Source organism: Haemaphysalis longicornis, unplaced genomic scaffold (assembly GCF_048455015.1).
Source record: "Haemaphysalis longicornis isolate Haplotype H1 unplaced genomic scaffold, Haemaphysalis longicornis Haplotype H1 scaffold_2, whole genome shotgun sequence".
NCBI classification, from domain to species: domain Eukaryota; kingdom Metazoa; phylum Arthropoda; class Arachnida; order Ixodida; family Ixodidae; genus Haemaphysalis; species Haemaphysalis longicornis.
The window spans coordinates 284,163,723-284,183,155 of NW_027526295.1; the positions used below are offsets into that span (position 1 = coordinate 284,163,723).

General features: G+C 48.3%; 1 protein-coding gene across 2 annotated transcripts in view; it reads left to right on the forward strand.

Moving 5' to 3' along the window:
• The window catches only part of LOC144170771 (protein amalgam-like), a 409,698-nt gene that overhangs the window by 276,290 nt on the left and 113,975 nt on the right, over positions 1 to 19,433 (forward strand). For both annotated transcript variants that reach the window (XM_077700759.1, XM_077700760.1), the window contains exon 2: positions 10,878 to 11,074. In XM_077700759.1, the coding sequence (XP_077556885.1) occupies positions 10,878 to 11,074 (197 nt within the window). The remainder of the gene's footprint in view (positions 1 to 10,877; positions 11,075 to 19,433) is intronic.

A 19,433-nucleotide genomic window follows, 5' to 3' on the forward strand; every position in this document is an offset into this window, starting at 1 on the left:
CAGGAAAACACAATCGACGACAGATGACACACCTTCAACGTCTAAAACGCACTCGTAAAATGTTGAAACACGCTCATGATACGCTAAATTAGAGCGATTTCTGATACTACGCCCACCGTCCGCACGTAAACCACGCGGGTGACGTTTGACAGTTGGGAGAAGGGCGCGTTCCTTTCGCTGCAGTGAACTGCTTCGCTTACTTGGTTTGGGCGTGCGCTGAGCTGCACGGGAGCCACCCTCAAACCACGTAGCGAACGCATTTCAGGGGAAGAGCAGAACACTGAGAAAATTGGAGCCGCCCGCGCCGCTTTTAGACGGCGGAGGTTTAAAAGAAGGCTGGGACTACGCCGGAGTTTTAAAAGAAATAGCTGGGTTATCTACTTTACGCAACGGAGTGCATATTGCAACTTGATTCTAGACGGCTCTGCACGCGGGTGATCGTGGAATCTGTGCTTTTTCAACGTGAGCGGTCTCAACTGGGCGTGCTGGTATACCCAAGCGTGCTCCGCGCAATTGCGCCAGTGTCTCTTGAGGTTTCTCGGATATTGCACTATTACTACTTTGTTAACTCGAGTAGCTGGAAACTCGGGACCGAGCTATCTCGGGACTTCTGGAATAGCGCCCCTGAGCGGAAGATCATCAGCGACAATGTTGCCGACATCCTACGGCGCAAAATTATGCGGCCATCCTAAGAGTCTGTGGTATTGGAATGGAAAGAAGAGGGGTCTGATCGATTTCACATCGATTACCGCGCACTGAATAAAATCACTCGGAATGATGTATATCCAATGCCTCGCATTGATTGTGCCTTGGACTGTGTGCAAAAAGCGCAATATTTCTCCAGCCTGGATCTCCTTGATAAATAAAAAAACAAATTTATTTATTTATTTATTTCCTTGTTTGTTTATTTATTTTATTTATTTCGTAGTCAAAATCGTATGCTGCGATAAATATTGGTTCATCATTGGAAATGTGCATGCCTATTCCATTTCTGCTTGAGTTGGTTGCAGAGGAAGCTGGTTTTTTATATTGCACGGGCTCTTTTTTTGACAAATACATTTTCTTACGTTGAGTTCTATATCCGCCGACATTCACTTTCTTTTTCTGCGAGTGTTATTATCGCAGACTCAAGAAAATTGGAGCTGTAACCATTACAAAAAAAAAAGAAAAAAGATGTCTTAACTTTTACGCCTTTACCTGTATACTAAAAGACCTTTGTGTCGTTCTGGTTACGAGAAACTCTAAACCAAAGGCTTGGTTTTCTGGCTTAGTTAGAAATAACGTTTTTTTTTTTTTTAGTTTTGGAGATGAAGCCTTACGTGGCTCAGTCTCGTCGCCGTTGGATAACCCAACCACACAGCGCTTGGTACAGAGATCCGCCAAGGAAGTGCCGACTATAGTCGTTCGAATTCTGCTTTTTCTTCGCGCCTCCGCACGTGGTGCCTATAACAGAGCTATACCGAACGAGAATTTCCAAGTTATAGAAAGAGGGAGGATAAGAGCATTCGCAGAATACCAAGGCGCCAGGCTCCTCGCATGCTGAGAGGAAAAAAAACAAGAAGAGAAGGCCGTAAAATTTCTGCGCCGATAGCGGGGAATGTGGTTTCTTCCGTGCGTGTTCGGCGGGTATGGCTGGGTAGTACGTACACATCGGCCGAGATGAAACCGCCGTAATGGCGGCGTATAAAATAACGCTGCAGTCTGAATGTTGGAGATAGAAGAGCAGGGAAAAGGGAGAAGAGAGCGCTAAAGTGCCCCTCCAATATTCACGAATTGCTGCGGGGGGAGGAAACGGAAGGCTTCAGAAGCGGGAGCCAGAATATCGACAGGTAAGCGACGCCGCGGAACAGAAAGCGATAGAAACCAAATTACTCTTTAGGCGCTGGCGGCGCAAGCGTCGGGTCGTCAATTCGCGTTATGTATTCTGCCCAGCCCCCTGACACACTATTGTCGTCATTGCCGGGAGCCCCACTCGCGGGCTTTCTTTGTTTTCTTGGCTTGCGTCGAAGAATTTTTGTGTCCTTATTTCTTATGAATGTATTCTTTGGTATCGAACAACGAGGAATCAAGCTAGGGTGCGGGTGCATGAATAATTTGAACGAGCAGAGAAATTTAGCCGCAGAGATCCAAAGTGCCTTAGTGTTGCGTAATAGTTGTTACTATGGCGAATAGGGCCGGAGGAGAGGAAATGGGAGATATCCGATAGCTGTTGCGACTTGTTTAAGAAAGGCCAATGAGGGGGGCTGTGCAATGTTCGAACAATTTCTGGGGTTTATGTCTTGCTCAATTAAAAGGTCTAAGCTGCTACTAGAATAAGGTTATATTTGCTGTTAAAATTAAAATAACAATTTCCTGGTGAACGTGTTCGAGGCAATAAGAAAGAAACAAGAAATACTGTTACATTGTTTTTTTGTAACTGTTTCTCGACGACGATACACTTTCTGTGGCACACTTTATTTTATTCTCAATTTCATGTTTGTTTTACTTCAAACTCCCTCCTAAAAAATAAATGGCGCCTTTACCCAACAGAAGACCTTCACTTGATACAATCGGCCACTAATTAGGAAATACAGCACAACTACAAGCCGATAATAATAATCGCTATAATTATTATCGTCATCTTCGTCATCGTCGTCGTCGTCGTCGTAACTACCGGCATAAGCAAACACTGGAAGCTGATTTATCGGGTCTTTCGTTTAAACTTCGAAAAAGCTTATTTACATTCACGACTACGGCGCGCTTCCGTGTGAATGCCAGAATTTTAAGAAAAAATTGGCACATGATTGCGACACCCCCTAGTATGAAATGTGAGCCTAACGCTAACTGCGGCGTGGACTGCAGCGCGCTATGCTCCGGAGTTACCACGTAGCCCAGCGTCCACGGTGCGCGTTTGGGAGGCCAGGCATACCCGCTTAGGGAGATTGGCCAAGATTGACCAAAAAAAGAAAAAAAAAAACTTCAGCGTTCACCATAATCGTAGCATCCCTTGCTCGGAACGAGAAAGACTCCAGCGTTCGCCGTAATCGTGGCAACACCTGCTCGGAACGAGAACTGTCATTGCGTACGCCCCTCCAAGGTGATATCGAATGATTATACTTCAAAAAAAATTGAAAGAAGCTCACAATTATTGCAACAATGATGGAATAAAGGTCGTTGCGTGAGTGAAGAACAAGCAAATCGGCTGCAATAGTGGACTTAAGCCTTCGTGATGTGCGCGAAGATTGCCTACAGCTTCGCTGCATTCAAGTTAGTGTGAGCTTCCTTCCTCGTCTCTTCAACAAAGCGTCAACACTGATCACGTGTCCTATGAAGGAACATTTTGCTTAGTGGTCCGGATCTGCAAATGATGTAAGAGTTGGGGAAAGCATGACTGATTTGACCGAAACTGACCAAACCACTCGGAACGTGGTAGCGTTCTATTCGGCTCGTTCCATACCGCTATACATCACCGCTGCTGGAGTGCGCTATGATACATTTTTTTCTGATGGGATCGTATAGTTTGGGGAAGTGCCGCATGACTGACGGGTATGCGGTTCATTTTTGCGGAGTAGGCTGCGTTGGTGCGGAGCATTTATGCGGCGCAAAGTGACCCACCAGAATGGCTGCATCTGTTCGAGGCATGTGTCTGCCTGCCGAAGTTTCGGCGGACGACTTGCCTTAACTGCTGTGATGTGCATCTCTTTGGATGACTGATAACTGTAGTAGTCTATAATAATTCTATAATTGCAGTTTTCCATGCAGTAAAAAAAAAGTGTTGTGGCGCAGTGGGCTGAGGCCTCGCCCTGACTCGAGCAACGTCGCGGTTCAAATATCGGCCGGGTGTTTATTTTTTTGCTCGCGGTTGTTTAAGTGGCATGGTTTGCATGTAGTATTCGCGAATCCAAAACAAAACGTCTTGGTTGAACTTTGGAACCACAATATCGAACGTCACTGCATCGCTGAGCCATCGGCACGATTTGTTCATTTTGAACTCGAGCTTTGTAAATAGAAAAAAGATAATCTTACTTTCAGAGGAAGAAATACTTATGTGTGTATTTTGCTAAATTGGTATGCCTTTAATAGTGCAAATATAGTTTCTTTCCATCCACTCAAACAAGATAAAAGCTGGGCATGAGGGGAGGTGGGTAGGGAGAGGGGGATATAGGGCCGTGGCCGGCAACCAAACCCTCCGCATACCGTAATTGGCAGCAAGGAGCACGTAAAAAAATGAACGAAGAGTTTTTATAGAGAGAAGTGGTCCGAGCCATCAAGGGAAAGAGTGAGGGTGGAATAATTGTTTTGTGCAGTCAAATGCAGGGTCGTACAACAGGGCAAGGGCCGCCCCAATGCCACTCGTAATATCGGTTACGGTGTACTTATCTAGTTGATCAACCCACGGTCATGTAGAAGTATCCCGGAAAGATATTGTTGGTGGGGTGGGAAGAGGAGGAGGAATTGAATGCACGACGCACACTAAAAAAATGTCCTGTACCGCGCAACCCTTCGGCTGCTTTTTGTTACGGTTATAAATGTTTAGACCCGATTCGAACAACGGAATGGAATATTACTACTTCATGTGTACGCGCATGTATGGCGTACCCACAACACCACCAAGCTCGGCACTGGCGCGAACGAGCGGCCAAATTAGCAATACATAAACCGAGGTCGCTTAGGAACTCATGTACGGGCTCACTCTAACAAATTTTGAGGTGATTCCTTAGTCCTTCGCTCACACATTTTAGACTCCCATGACCAAAAAAAGTCGTCGCCCCGTATCCGCTTTGACAGGGTCGTTCTTTTCTTGCGCGATCTCTTGATCGCGGAGAACGGTGTGGTGAGGATGCGTAACCGTCCCACTCCATTCCTTCCATCAGAATTTTCAGCTGTGAGCAGACTGAAGGATTCATAAACAAAATGATAAAAAAAACAGCTCAAACCAGAGCGCACATAGTCAGACGACCCCGTCCCAAAGCGATGCTGCGCAGACGACGTCCCGATGCTACGGCAGACATCCCAGCAGCAGACGACGCCCGAAATTGGATGTTCTTGAAGACGTAACCAAGAAGCGAGGCATCATGAACAGTCACGCTCGCACGGTGCGAGGAGGTGGACGAAATGAGGGAGAATAGCGGCGCGGACGAAAATGCCATTATTTGATTTGCAATATCTCCGCTAATACTCATCGCTTTAACAAAGTTCTTGAAGGAGGCGACCACTATAACATTGAACAATTTGAAAATATGAACACCCACGTGTTGGCAAAACCTCTTTCAGGGCCCCTTTAACTTGTAGTTTTTGGGAACACGCCTTTTTCACGGAGCATGTAGCTCCTTTATCAATTATGCAGAATCGCTCACTAATAATAAATTCAGCACTTTCCCACAAAATGTTTTCGGCATTACAACCCCAAAAAGTTGACAGAGCAAATATTCTAAATAAAAATATAGCCTGATTTCTTCTAGTTTTCCCAGTTTTATCATCGTCATTGAATGATAAACGGTGCGCTTGACCGCTGAATTTCACCTACTAGCCCCTCCAGCTATTCACTCGTTGACAAAAAGACAGGAAACAGTCATGAGTCATTCCCCTCAGTGAAGTTGGGTGGCCACCACAGCTGAAGTTGACAATTTTGAAAAAGGGTACGAACACACTTGACAGCAGTAGAGCTGCGACTAGCAGTTCCTTGAGGTCATTCAGTCTCGATAGATGCTCTGTGATCGCGGGGTAGACGCGTCAGTTCGTAGTGGAGAATCTGGGCGCTGTAACCTTATGCAGAGAGGCTACACGTACCACACACCTGGGAATATCCGACGCCCTTGGCGTCTGAGAGCCCGGACATCACGCGGCCTTTCCGTTACGATGACAGAAGATACAGAACGTATACGACACCCTGTTGAGTTAACAAAAGCGCGAAGCCACAAAGGAGCAAGCGAAGGGGCAAGAAAGCAAAGAAACGCACGCACACGAACGCCTGGTGTTATGGAATCTTTCACAATTTGGCATCAAATTTGGAAGGGCGGGGGAAGAGGGGAGTGAGTTTTCGCACACGCAGAATTTTTGACCGACACAAAAAATGTGCCAGTACCGTAGCCCTAAACACTTTCGATGTAAATAAGTTGAAATATCACATTTTCCTTCTCGCACCCGCGCAAGATTGACACGCGGCACTTTCGAATACCATATTTCTTCTCGTACCAGTACCTCTGTACTCTTTATTTTTTCTTCGTCGCCGCCGCACCGCCCTAAGCGAACGGGCTTTCCGTTGATAAAGCCATTGTGTTGCGCAAAGATCCCACTCAAGAACACGCCTTCCCTGACAGACGTGCTTGTTGTGATACAGCAAAACCAGTTTTCTCTAGCCATTTAGCTTTCTGTTTTCTCGGTGCCTTCCTTTCTGGCTGTCGTCGTTTTTCTGCCCTTTTCGCTCTAGACGTCCCTCACGCTCGAAAAGGCAGAAACAGGCAGCCACCGACGAGAAGGACGGACTCGGGAGAGAAAGGCGGAGACGGTGGAAGAAGTCTGCCTGAAAGACGTCCCGGGAGCCGGCCGCGGATGAGGCAGCGATCTCCGGCCAGAGGGGCCAGCATCAGAAGCAGTGGAGCCGCCCGCGCTTTCGCTCTTTGCGCAGCCATCGCGGCAGCGATTCGATGAAGCGGCAGCGAGGCAGCTAAGCGAGCGCTAGGCCAGCCAGCGCACTTCCGAACTCCGAGCGTCGGCCAACCCCTTCCCTTTTCCTCGACCATGGCAGGCCCGCAGTCGCTCGAACGTTCGAGGAGGCCTCCGACGCCCGCCCTCCGTCTCCATCTTCCCTCCGCATCTGACGTTGGCTATTATTTATTCAGCGATTATACTGTTATGACGCTCTGCCTAACAATTTTCAGTAAGCTTCGGCGGGTTTCTTTAAATTCCCTCCTCTTTTTTTTACACTCGTGCTCATCCCAAATCTAGCACCATTCCTTCTTATTTTTTATTGGCTGAAACCCGGGCAAAGTGTTACCCCGCCCCTTCCAGTGTTCTTTATTTCTCTTCTGCGCCGTATTACATTTTATTTCCGCCACTGTAGGGCGAAGAGTGTTATCGCCCTTTCAAATCGTTTATGCGCGGACCCCCCGCTTCGGTTCGATCTAAAGCGAGGCCCTTTAACAATAACGGATGACTCTCTCTTTGGGGATCATTGTTTAATTGAGAAGGCGGGCATTGCTTCACGCCACGCTTGGCGGGCGCGAAATAAATGTTTGCTTTGATGGGCCGCTTGCTGGGATGGTTGGATTTTCTCGCGACCCGGCTCTCCCTTCTCAGCTTCGCTTTCGCTTTTTTTCTTTTTTTTTTTTGTTTCTTCCTCCGTCTGTTTTGTTTCCCGATTTGTCGACATCGAGATTGTCGCTGTTCTGTTTTGCTCCACTCGAAGTCTTCCGACTGTGTCTTTTCTTATCAACATTGCGTAGCACTTTCCCCTTGTCGCCGAGGGTGATCTTATTTTTACTGTTGCACTCCGTGATTTCCCCGTTTCTACACAGACAGCACCTCTCTTTGGGGAGGAAGGAAGGGTGCGTTGTCACAATACCACGCAGTGGTGTAAAAACACAAATCTGCAGATTAAAGATTTAGCTCCCTCACCTTCAACAAAAGCAAAGAAAAGTTAAGGAATATAAATTGTGGATAGGTGACAACCGCGCCTTCGACCACGGTTTGTGTCAGAAGAACGCAGTGTGGACACTTTTTTCTGGAAGGGTGTTCTCTATTCGCTCCTCTTGGCGGCTACGCGGGGGCGGCGAGAACGAAACGGCTTAGAGCGCGGAGAGGGCAGCGTCAAATCCTCTAAAATGAGCGCTGCTTCCTTCGCACGGCAGAAACTTGCGTGCCAAGAACAGATGCCCCAGTGGTGCACTCTTTTCTCAATGAAGACTAATAGGATGCGACGCCGAGCCCCTTTTCGTCTTTGTCTCTTCCTCTTTGTCTCTCCGGGTCACTCTGGCTTCAGCAGAGTTGAAAAAAAAAAAACGATTTATCGTTCGCCATTTTTTTTGCCCGGTTTCTGATGAAAACAGCAATGACAAAAGTTTCAAGATGGTGTAGGCTTGAACAGCTAATTTCTTCATGGCACTACCTACGAAGAAATCCAATATATCGCCACAATACACTTGCCAGTACTTTCAAACTATAATTTGTTTGTTATTCTTTGTTACTTTCCCTGTACTGTTGTTGTTCCTGCGTAAACAAATATGTTCATATGTAGTGTTCGTGATTCTCGATGCGTGAAGAAAATTGTCTTCGACACTCGTGCGTTACAATGACCTCGAACAGATGGACATACAGAACAGCATTATTTGGCCACAGCTGGGGCGATCAGGCGGGCGACGTCTCCTGCGTCGTCTGTCGGGCAGCAGGGTCCATTTGGGAAACGGTCCGGCGCAGTCGGCCAAGCGGGCCAGGTCTTCTTGGACTTGGGGGTTTGGGTCACGCGGGGCGGCCTCCCAGCGCACCTCGCTGGTGATGGTACGGAGAATGGGATGGGATCGGTGCCTCGATAGTCGAATGATATCACAGCCCCATATGATGTGGAATAGCGATGCGTGAGGGCAGAAAAAAATGTAATGGTTGATTTCTTAAAACAAACTTCAGGAAGAGCCCTTATTAATAATTCAAATCCGATCACACAAGAACCGAAGAAAACTTTAAATTCGATAAAAACGAACATAATTGTAAATTTATTTTCACTTTTTTAAATACTGCACTAGTTGCTTAGCTAAACACAATACATGTAGGTCTCTTGTGATAAATTTCAGCCAACCGCAATGCCACCACATTTTCGTGGTCGTCTTCGTTTTCCACACCACCGCCATCTTCCTATCCAATCTCCGCGCCGGACTTTTACCTCTTCCAGTGACTTTAAACCGCTCCAGTGCCCCGACTGTGGAATTTATTCTCTATACCACGATGGAATTCCTTCTTTCCTGGGAGATCAAATGTACGTTGAAGGTTAAGATCGCAAAAACTGCGTTGCATTGTCCTCAACACTGCGTTTGCGTTTCAATAAGAATGAGCATGGCTCGATAAAAAGGTCTCACAGCGAAAACAGTGCAAGCGACACTCCGTGTGTATATACTGCATGTAAATTGTGATGATGGCAATAATCACGATAAGCCGTGGTTATGAAGCTCAAATGCTCCCCCGTTTAAAAAGATGTTAGAAAAGATCATCAGACTGGGAAAGACCATCTAAATGCTTTTATTTGTCATTTCAAAGTAACTACCACTTCACTCTTTTCATTCCACGTTCAAAGTAACCCTGGCTTCGGCGTGCCTTTCCTTCAATCCCTTCTTCTTCCCCGGGATCCTGGTCACTTGTTTTTACTTATAATATCATTGCATCTATTTTCATCTAGCGACAGAGGAAGAGGGGAGGGACAGGAAAAGGAAGCGGAGGGGGACTGAAACTTCTCAGTCACCCGGAACAGCGGTGCACGAGCACCTTGTAGGGTTTTGACACATTAAGGAGACATGGTTCTTTAAGCAATGCGTCTTGGTTATTTTCAAAAGTAACGAGAAGGATTTGTGATTATTGCTGGTCAATTTTACAAGTCACAACTAGTAACGTGCGCAGAGGGAATCAACTTTCTTCAGAGGAAGGAAGAAGCGCCTGCGATTGGCTGGGGGTACGGCGTGATCCGGCGCGACAGCAGCCGCCAGCTGCGGTAGAGGTGCTTCGGCTGCAGGCGACAAGAGAAAAGAAGTAAAATGAGGACGAGGAGGGTTTTGGCGTACGTCACCACCGATGCCACAAGTCAGCCAATTTAAGCTTTGCTTGAAAAAGCTGGTATAACAGCTTGATACACTGCCTTCTTTTAAACAAATACGTAGGGAAGATGTCCAAGCGGACAAGGTAGCCAAACGCAAATGGATTTTGGCGCGAAACAGAGTGAAAGGCAAAAGTAAAAAAACACAAAAAAAAGAAAGGTGTGAACCTATTACAGCATAACAAATAGCTCTTGAACCCTCCAACCTTAAAACATTACAGCGAGTAGAGTGCAAATTTGCAAGTGGAACCACTATGTATATGAATAGAAAAAAAGTGTTACAGCCCTGCGTATTTTTAAAATGCAGTCTTTATTGTCTCCCAAGAAATCATAACAGCCACTGGTAGTTTAACACAATATTTGGCGTATCTTGCGATCTTTGAAGTTTGAACGTTCCTGAAACATGAAACAAAAAAAGATATACCGTCACAAAAATGACCCTACTACTTCAGTTTCATGTACGACAAAAGTAAACGCAAATCTGCGTCGGATATAGTCATGACCCCTTGAAAAAACTCAAATTCATCCTGCTCCTGGTGATGGTAACTTAACAATGACTTTTCGAGTGCCTGTTAACTTGTCATATATGTTATATATATGTTATATCAGTATTTTGTCTTTATTGAGCCTCCTGTAATAGTTTCACAGATGGACACGCATGGTTAGTTCGTAAGGAGGAACTCTCTTCGAAAGAGTTTCATTTCTTGCTAGTCAACCAATGTTCAGGATGGGTTAGTATACGTCGTTCAAGAAATGTTTTTTGGTAAATCCTTACATAATATAGTTAAGCCTAACACAGCTATACAACAACCTTCGTATTACATTGAAGTCGGCACTCACTCAGAAGCCTATCAAGCTGATTATATTGCAAACTGGAAGTAAATCCAACTCATAGAGGGTGGTATCTTTTTGGCATGCGGCATTATATTGAAATGACATTTGAAAAGCGTAACGCTTGTTTCCACTCGCTCGGTAACGGAACGCGGTGGATTTTGGAATTTTTTGATTGGACGGGGAAGCTTGCAGTTGGGAGTTTAAGAATGCTGGCCTGGTATTCACTCCGGCTGTCCTCCTTTTCTTCCCCACACCTCACTGCTTTCAGGAATGGCCGAGATCCACAGCAGGTCCAAGCACTACTCGCATCGGCTGCGCTCGGGCGGAGCTGGCAGGTCGGCGCGGGCTCCCGATCCCTCGGAGCCGTCGCCGTACTTCGACAACAGCACCTCGAGAAACGTCACCACGAGCGTGGGCAAGACGGCGTTCCTGCCCTGCAAGGTGCGACACCTCGGCGACCGAACGGTGAGCAGGAGTACCAGGGATCCCATAGAGAACCCGGAGGGAAGGGCGTCTGTATCTTTCCCCTTCCCCTCTGCCCCTTAGGTTGTTTGGCTGGCTGTGCAGCTTACTTTGCCCCGGCCCATGAACGTAGGAAAGAGGGGGCTACGACGTCGAGAAGCCAGCCTTCGCAAGCAGAGCTCTTCTGACGCCGCCTACTTTCTCTCCCCAGCTACCTACGGGGTGCTGTATCACGGGAAGTGCCCCAGCCTGGTTGCTAGACACTTTATGATGGTCGTGTAGCATTGATAAGTGGTTGCGGCCATCGAGGTGGCCGGTGCAGCATCGCCGAAAGTGCCGTACAAGACTGCTCTGTTTTTGCCAGTGAAGCGGTGATGGTCGACTTTCGCTTGCAGCGTTTGCAACAACGTTCGCTTGCAACGAGGCGTCATGTCCTCAGCCATGGTACCTGCAGGTATTTCTTCCAGTGCCCTCAAACGAGGCGAGAGATCCCTGCGCATTATCTCAACGACAGAGCTGCGAGCTGCAAATGACCTACATGAAGAAATAACCACAGTAATCTACAAATAAGCTAACGTATACTCCATTTTCCATAAGTACCCGGGAAAGGTGGAAAATACTCGCAAACCAGTCCTCCCGGCGGCCCGTGCGCCTTCCGCTTCCGGCGGACCAGCGTTGCCTGTGCGCGCTGAGCTGCTAACATCGCTCGGCGCTATGTGCTCCGCTGCATAGTACAAGAGTGTTGTTACCGGGTGCTTATTTCTGCGGACCTTGCAACTGTTTTAGCCAATGCTGCGATGCCTTTCAAGGTGCAAACGTCGGTTGGTCAGCACTGTGTGGTGGTGGTTGGTTATCAAACAACCAGAGAAAGCGACAAAAAGTCGCCGACAGCACACATCTCCACGACACTTCCTGGAGAAAATGCAGTGCGGTTGCGACGTATTTTTGCTGCATCGATTCCAAACAACCACAAAGTTGCGATATCGGTGGACGCTGTTGATAAATCACAACGACTTTGTACCGACGACCAGCTGTAGGGTTTGTTCGGTGCACTCCTTGGACGACAAGCAGACGGAGCAAAATCCATTTATCCCACGCGAAGCTGCGATACGGCAAAACGGCACCCCCTGAAATGTTAGAAGTAACTTTATCTTTTACAATACAATGTTAATTGATTGATTATGGGGTTTAACGCGCCGACGCTTCACAGGTAACGAGGCGCGCCGTATTGAAGGCCTCCGGATTAATTTTGAACACCTGGGGGTCTTTCAGGTGCGCTCATACAATACATTACAATAACTTCTGGTTCGTTGCAGTCAATTTAAAATTTAGCCGATTGGCATTAAACAATCCAATTTTCATCTAATCTAACCTCTAAAATCACGGCGTTCTGTTTACTTTCTTTCAGTGGAACGCGTTACACTGCCAAATGATATCAAAGGATAACTTTCTCCGTCGTACGGTTAGTCCATAGCAGGATAAGCAGGCAGATTAATGTGGAAACGCAGCTCGAGATGCGCGAACGCTCCATTTGGAAAATAGCTCGAACTGTCCACAATGCGGTAGAAAGAAAAGTTTCTCATCCTTTTGGGTTGTGACGGAATCTCATGTACTACAATTACAAAACAGTTACTGTTGACCGCGTAATGCATTTCTGGTGCAGGCAGAGGGTCCACAAAGATGGGGGATGGGGTGCGTATCGTGGCAGAGCTTACTGGCCATCAACAGCGAGAGCAAACGCTTCACCCTCAGGGTAGGCGGCTGCATCTACATAGTGCGTATGGTTGGAAGCGGGGTAGTGTGTCGCATGATACTGAGCGCTGGCCAAACGGCAGTGGTGATGGTGAGAGGGATGCATGTTACGAAGTGAAGGCCGAATTCGGATGAGGTGTAGGATGGGTCGGGGGATGGGCAGGGGGGGTCGGGGGTGTGTTGGCGGGTTAATGCGGAGGTGATGGAAGATGTGCCGGCCTGTGGGGGTAAGGGAGAGGCGGACATACTGGGCGGTGCGATGAGCGTCGAGAAGTTCCGTGATGGTGTTGTGGAGGCCGAGGCTAGTAAGGCGAGAGCTGGATGCCGAGGGCGGAAGGAGTAAGGCCGCTCTGTATACTTTCCTGAGAAGGCCGTCCAGGGACTGGATTTGTGTGAGAGTGAGACGAAAGTAGGGTTGGTGGTGGGTGAGTCGACTGAGTAGGAAGCTTTGCACTAGGTGGAGTCGCTCTGTTTCAGTCATGCCGTGGTGCTTGTTAGCGACGCGGCGGATGAGATGTATGGTTTGGGTGGTGTAGTTACGGAGTTGTGTGATGGTATGAGAGCAGGAGCGGTTGGATTGCAGGTATAGCCCGAGAATACGAAGTTGTGTGACATGCGGTATAGGGTGGCCATCGTGAAGGAGTTGGATCAACTGATTTTTTTCGAGTATATATTCTCTATTCCAAATGAAAGGGCATCACTTAAAGCACGTTGACGAGAATCGGTTTTGCTGATAACGCCCTAGAACTTTTTAAAACGAAATTTTTAGATCTACGAGCCGTATGTGTCCCTCCCAAAAATAATGCTGGCGACCATGACATAGAGTAGCGCGGGAACATACTTTTGTCTAAATGAGAGATGAAAAGCGATATTTAAAAACTTGTCCCTAGTTAAAAATGTTTGACTCGCAGGCTTTACCGTTCCTTTATGTGTTTTTTTTAATGCAACAGTCTATTTTGCACCAATGCGCCATCTGTTGGGATAGATGATAGGTAGAATCTGGCTTCACGTTGTGGACGTGGGAAGTTCGATTCTCCCCGGGCGCGACGGTTTTTTTTTTTTAAGGTGCCGTTGGCGTATTTAAAACTGAAATAAAATATTTTGTATATTTTGGCAGAACAAACGCCCCTGACTAAGGCAGAAATGTCAAAGCTCCTTCACTGGGTCTGTTTACTGAACGCTGCCGTTGATTCTGGGTATGGAGGGTCACCCTGAGAGCAACCCAGCGACGGGGGGCGGCGTGTGTTTAAAATTTTCAAAGTAATGTTCAGAAATACCTATACAATTTAATCTTGCACAAATACTTGTGTTAAAAGGTTTTCAATACGTAAATAAACGTTTCAGCAGTCACAGTAGCTGCTATGTTTGCAGGTCACGTGACAGGGACACATATTGTAGTGTCAAGTTTCGACACACGAACCGCTACCTTTCCAATTTCAGCAAGTTTGCTGCCAAATTAAAATGATTTCCGCCAATTTGTTTAGAAATTGATTGTGGTTACCGGGCTATATAAAACGCTGGCTTTCATATGAGCTAGAGATCATATACGCGACAAAAATCGGTTGTCCGTCCCTTTAAGGTTCACGACGGGTATGGGTGGGAAATAGCGAGGGAAAAATAGTGGGTCGGGATATGAAATGCAGGACAGTGTCCCACACTGCCTTCGCTAAATTAGGTGGGTAGGAGGGACGCAGGAGATCATTTAAGGAATTTGGTCGTAAGTTAGCGGGAAGGGTGTCAAGGAGAACCTGCCTTTCAGTTTAAAATCGAGGGCATGTCCAAATAATGTGTTCAGTGGTGTCCGGAATTTCACAGGGGATACGCATGCCTTGATTAGGAGACGAATGAAAAAACTGTTGTCGTTTTGCAGGGGAAGGGTTAGTAAGTGTCATTAGCTGTCTGAGGAGGACTTGTTGAGAGCGAGAATAGGACATGGGAATGGGAGTGTGGTTGACCAGGCAGGCGAGAAAGTCTTTTCGTTGCTGTTTTATGGCGGTCCGGTGCTCGTCAGCGTTATATCGCAGTCCGAAGGCGTTGTTGTTGTTGTTGGTAAACTTTATTGACACACAAGAAACAAAGAAAAAGACCCCCAAAGTCCGGGGTTCTGAAAGGAACAAAATTATCTATACAGACGGGAGAACCTGACGAACGTGAGCCACCAAAGCTCGCCACCAGGCCACTCGGTCTGTTCCCTCCGGTGGCGCGAGCCAGTCTTGGAGAGAAGAGGGAGGAGGTGTAAGGGATTTAAGATGAATTGCGAGTGATGGTTGCGAACCAGAACAGTCCCAAAGAACATGCGGCGTATTGGGAAAGCCAGAGCACTTGGAGCACCGCGCAGGGCTGCGATGGCCTTGTAGTCGATGCAGTATGTGCGGAGTTGGAAGGCTGTCCGTTTGCGCTTGCCGGATAAGACAAGCATCTGCCCGGGGTAACAGGTGAGAGGGAGACGGAAGAGTCTGCCTATCCCTGATTAACTGTTGCACAGTTTGGCGTCGATGGAGACGGGCTTGTCGCGCCTGCGTGGGTGGGTGGAAAGGATTTGGCCAGGGCGTCTCCGAGTCTCCCGGTTGGGACGGAGCACGGGAGAGCTGATGCGCCAGCTCGTTGCCCGGAACGCCTGCGTGACCAGGAACCCAGTCCAGCACGTAGCTAGTACCAGTGTGTTTGGCCAGATGAGTGTGGAGTGCATGCATAATATTGATGGGAAGCGTCTGCTCCTGGAACAAGCGTAGAGCATCCTGACTGTCGCTGAGGATCACGTGGTTACCAGGAGTGGCTAACGATAAGATTGCGTCAGTTATTGCTTGAGCCTCTAGAGACAGGACGGAAGGAACGGCCGAGTATCTTTTCTGCAGGGGCGGGTGGGTAGGAGGAACAACTACTGTGACCCCGCGTGCGTCTTTGGATGAGAAGGAGGCATCTGTGTACGTCACTGTTGCTAGATCACCATAGCGGTAGCGAAGAGTGCATATTCGAGCTCGACGACGTCCTGCATGCGAGGTTGCGGATACATTGATTGGAATGGTAGGAATTTTTATGCGAGGGAGTGGATACCAAGGGGGGTATGTCGCTGTAATTTCGGGTAACGAAGCTACCTCGTAATGAAGTGAGGATAGGAGAAGACGCCCATGCCAAGTAAGCTGGAGACGAGTGTGTTGTGCCGCCAAATGAAGATCAACTTGATCTGACAATGATGCGAACGGCTGAGCAGCCTCCAACTTAGCGAGGGGGGTATATCTAGGTACCCCTAGAGCCAGGCGGGTGGCAGGCCGGAGGAGGCGCTCAAGCTGGGATCGCTGCGATGACGTTAATTTTACGTACGGCAGTGCGTAAAGAACGCGAGTATATATTAGAGAGTTCACAAGTCGCGTAATATCGTGTTCTCGTAGGCCTTGGCGACGTCGGGTCAGCCTGCCGATTATGTGAGTTAGTTGGGTAATTTGAGCCTTACATCGATTGAGCCACTTTAAGGCCTTCCCATTATCCTGTAGGTCGAAGCCGAGGACGCGCAGCCAGGCCTTACGTGGAAGAGGAATGTCATCAATCACGAGTTCTACTTGAGAGCGTTGGTCGCTAGCTTTAGCCCGCAAACGCTCATCAGTGACCACGAGGTACTCAGACTTCTGCGGAGATAGTGTGAGACCTACGCTTGACCCGAACGAGTGGACCGCATCAATTCCAGCCTGAAGTGTGTCGGACAGTGCAGCTGGGCTGCCGGTAGAACACCAAAGGGTTATGTCATCGGCGTACAGTCCGAACGAGAGATTAGGAACGGAATGTAGCATACGAGGCAGGGGGCGAAGTGCTAAATTGAACAGAGTAGGGGAAAGGACAGATCCCTGAGGAACACCTCTGGTAGGAGTCCAGGGGGTTTGGCGGTAGTCCTCTAACACCAAAGAGTGTAGTCGTGTGGTCAGAAAATTGTGGATGTAGTTGTACAGTCGGGAGCTAGGCGTAAGTATCCGGATTTGTTCAAGAATTGCAGAGTGCGAAACTGCATCAAACGCCTTTTGGAAGTCTAGACTCACGATTGCTCTAAGTTGGGCTGCGCTCGGATATGCGTACACCTCTTGTTGGATTCGCAGCATTGTATCCTGTGCTGACCTGTGAGCGCGGAACCCAGTCATAGTCCAGTCAAAGAATTGGCTATGTTCAAGAAGCCAAGTGAGACGATGCAGGACCATACGCTCCATCAGTTTTCCAACACAGGACGTAAGTGAAATTGGGCGTAGACTGTTCAAAGCAAGTGATTTGCCTGGTTTTGGAATAGGGCGGATGTTAGCAGTCTTCCACTCAGGGGGGATACAGCCTGTTCGCCATGCTTCATTGATGAAATGTAGAAGAGTTTCTAGAGCGGAGTCCGGAAGGTTCCTTAAGTGGGAGTATGTAATCAGGTCCGGTCCTGGTGTTGTGTGTCGTTTGCAATCGGTGAGTGCAGCGCGGAGTTCAGCGAATGTAAAATCTGCGTCAATAGGTTCTTGAGTGGGACAAGTGACAGGATGAGGCGGCGGAGGCAAAGAAGGAAAAGGAAAGAAGGAAGCTTGAAGTTCGTCAGCCAAATCAGCCAAGCTAAGACCTGTCTGCAACCGCAACGATGTGATGTGCGTGGATCGCCGTGCCTGCCCGGACATGGAACGGATAAGTTGCCAAATCCGAGTTGTATGCAGTGTTCCACTCAGAGAGTCACAGAAGGACAGCCAGTTGGATGTTTCAAGAGTGCGCGCATATTCTAGAGCCTCGATTGTGAGAGCATCGATGCGTGCTTTGAGGGAGCGATTGCGCTTATTACGCTTCCATCGGCGCATAAGCGCATGACGCTGATCCCAAAGGCGTAAAAGATGTGTATCAACAGCCGGACGTGTGTCAGAAAGAGCAATAAGCTTGGTGTTATGGCCATAGGCGTCGAGAATTGCAGAATTCCAGGTGCTTAAATCAGATATGGCAGCCGTATCGATTGATTCCCGGAAACCATTCCAATTAGTGAGGCGAGCACTTCGCGGTGACGGAATTGAAGCACCATTCAAGGGTACAGTTGTGTGAATAATGTGATGATCGCTGCCTAGAGAATTATCCTGGACTTCCCATATAGCCGAAGGCAAGCCTATTGCCCAAGTGAGATCAGGAATCGTATCTCTTTGGCAACTATTGCCTTGTCGTGTAGGGCTGGTTAGATCATTAAGTAGAGAAAATCGGAGTTGCTGAGTGACCCGCCTCAGGAGTTGACCTGATGGTGAGGTGTATGTGTAGAGCCAATCAGGATGGTGAGCGTTAAAATCCCCAGCCCAAATAACAGCATGATCGCGGTAGGAGCGAAGGATCTTACCTAACCACCCCAAAGCGGGTCTCGCCTTAGGAAGCCAATACGAATTCATGACAACTAGTGGGATAGAGCATCCAGGAAATTGAGTGATAGTAAGGACCGATTCCGACATAATAGAGTTGTATGCGGAAACATCTACCTGGTGAGTTGGTAATGTGCGGAGGACATATGTCACAACATAGGTACGAGGATTGGGATCGCGGCGAGTCGGTATACTGGGCTGTATGAATGAATCGTACCCTGCAATGTTGTATACACCGTGGGTTTCCTGAAGGAGTATGATAGATGGAGGGTGTGGGAGGGATTGAAGGTAAAGCCTAAAAGCGGAGATTTTACGGCGGAGTCCGCGACAGTTCCATTGCACTATAAGTGGCGGAGCCATGTCCAGTTAACAGTATTTGTCGAGTCCGTAGATTGATCGAAGGTCACGTACCCTGTCCCTGACAGTCTCACGAACACCAGGTGAGGGTGAATGCCGGGCGGCAGGTCCAAGGCCGCGTAGCTAAGCGTGGGACGTGACAAGCCGCTGAAGGAGTTCATGTTGACGACGGAAGTGTTGCTCTTGTGCTTGGTAGTGCTTTTCTTGGGCTTGAAGAAGCGGTTGAAACAGTTGATGAAGCAGCTGTGCCAGGCCTGTTGGCTGCATCGCTGCCGTAGCGGAATATTCCTGTGCAGGTGGTCGCCCGGTGTACGGCTGTTCCCGCCGTGCAGCGCGGAGTCGCTTGAGGAGGGCGGTATGGCGCGCTTCCGTTTCTTCGAGTCGTCGTCGAAGGTCAGCTGCTTCTTGCGCGAGCTTTTCCAACTCGGCTTGAATAGTGGCTTCCTCTTGCAGGATGCCCTTCAGTGGAGGTTGTTCCTTTGTAGCACTAGTTGATGCCTTTGCAGTCTCTTCGATCTGGCTGGGTGTTGTGGTCGCCGCGGCGTAGGAGACATGCCGTTTACGGTCAACATGCGCCGGTTGCGAGTTGCTCGAACGTTGCTGCTGTCCGCGCGCTGCGCCATTTGCTGATGACGGCAGCGCTGTAGTGGTACGCTCTTGTGAGGCATGATCTGGTAACTCCGCATCGCATTGTCCGGGTGTTCTGCCACCGCTTGGTGATCGAAGGGGACCGTATCTGTTCCCTCGGGTCTGTGACCGTGGTCGGCGCTTTGCGGCTAGTTCAGCATCAGCCTTAATCTTCGATTATATTGCATTGCAATGTCAAGAGCATTGTAATCGCCTCGTCGAAATTTCATCGCGAGCGCGAGTCAGCGTGACCCACATTCGGTGCACGCTCCGCATTCGATGTC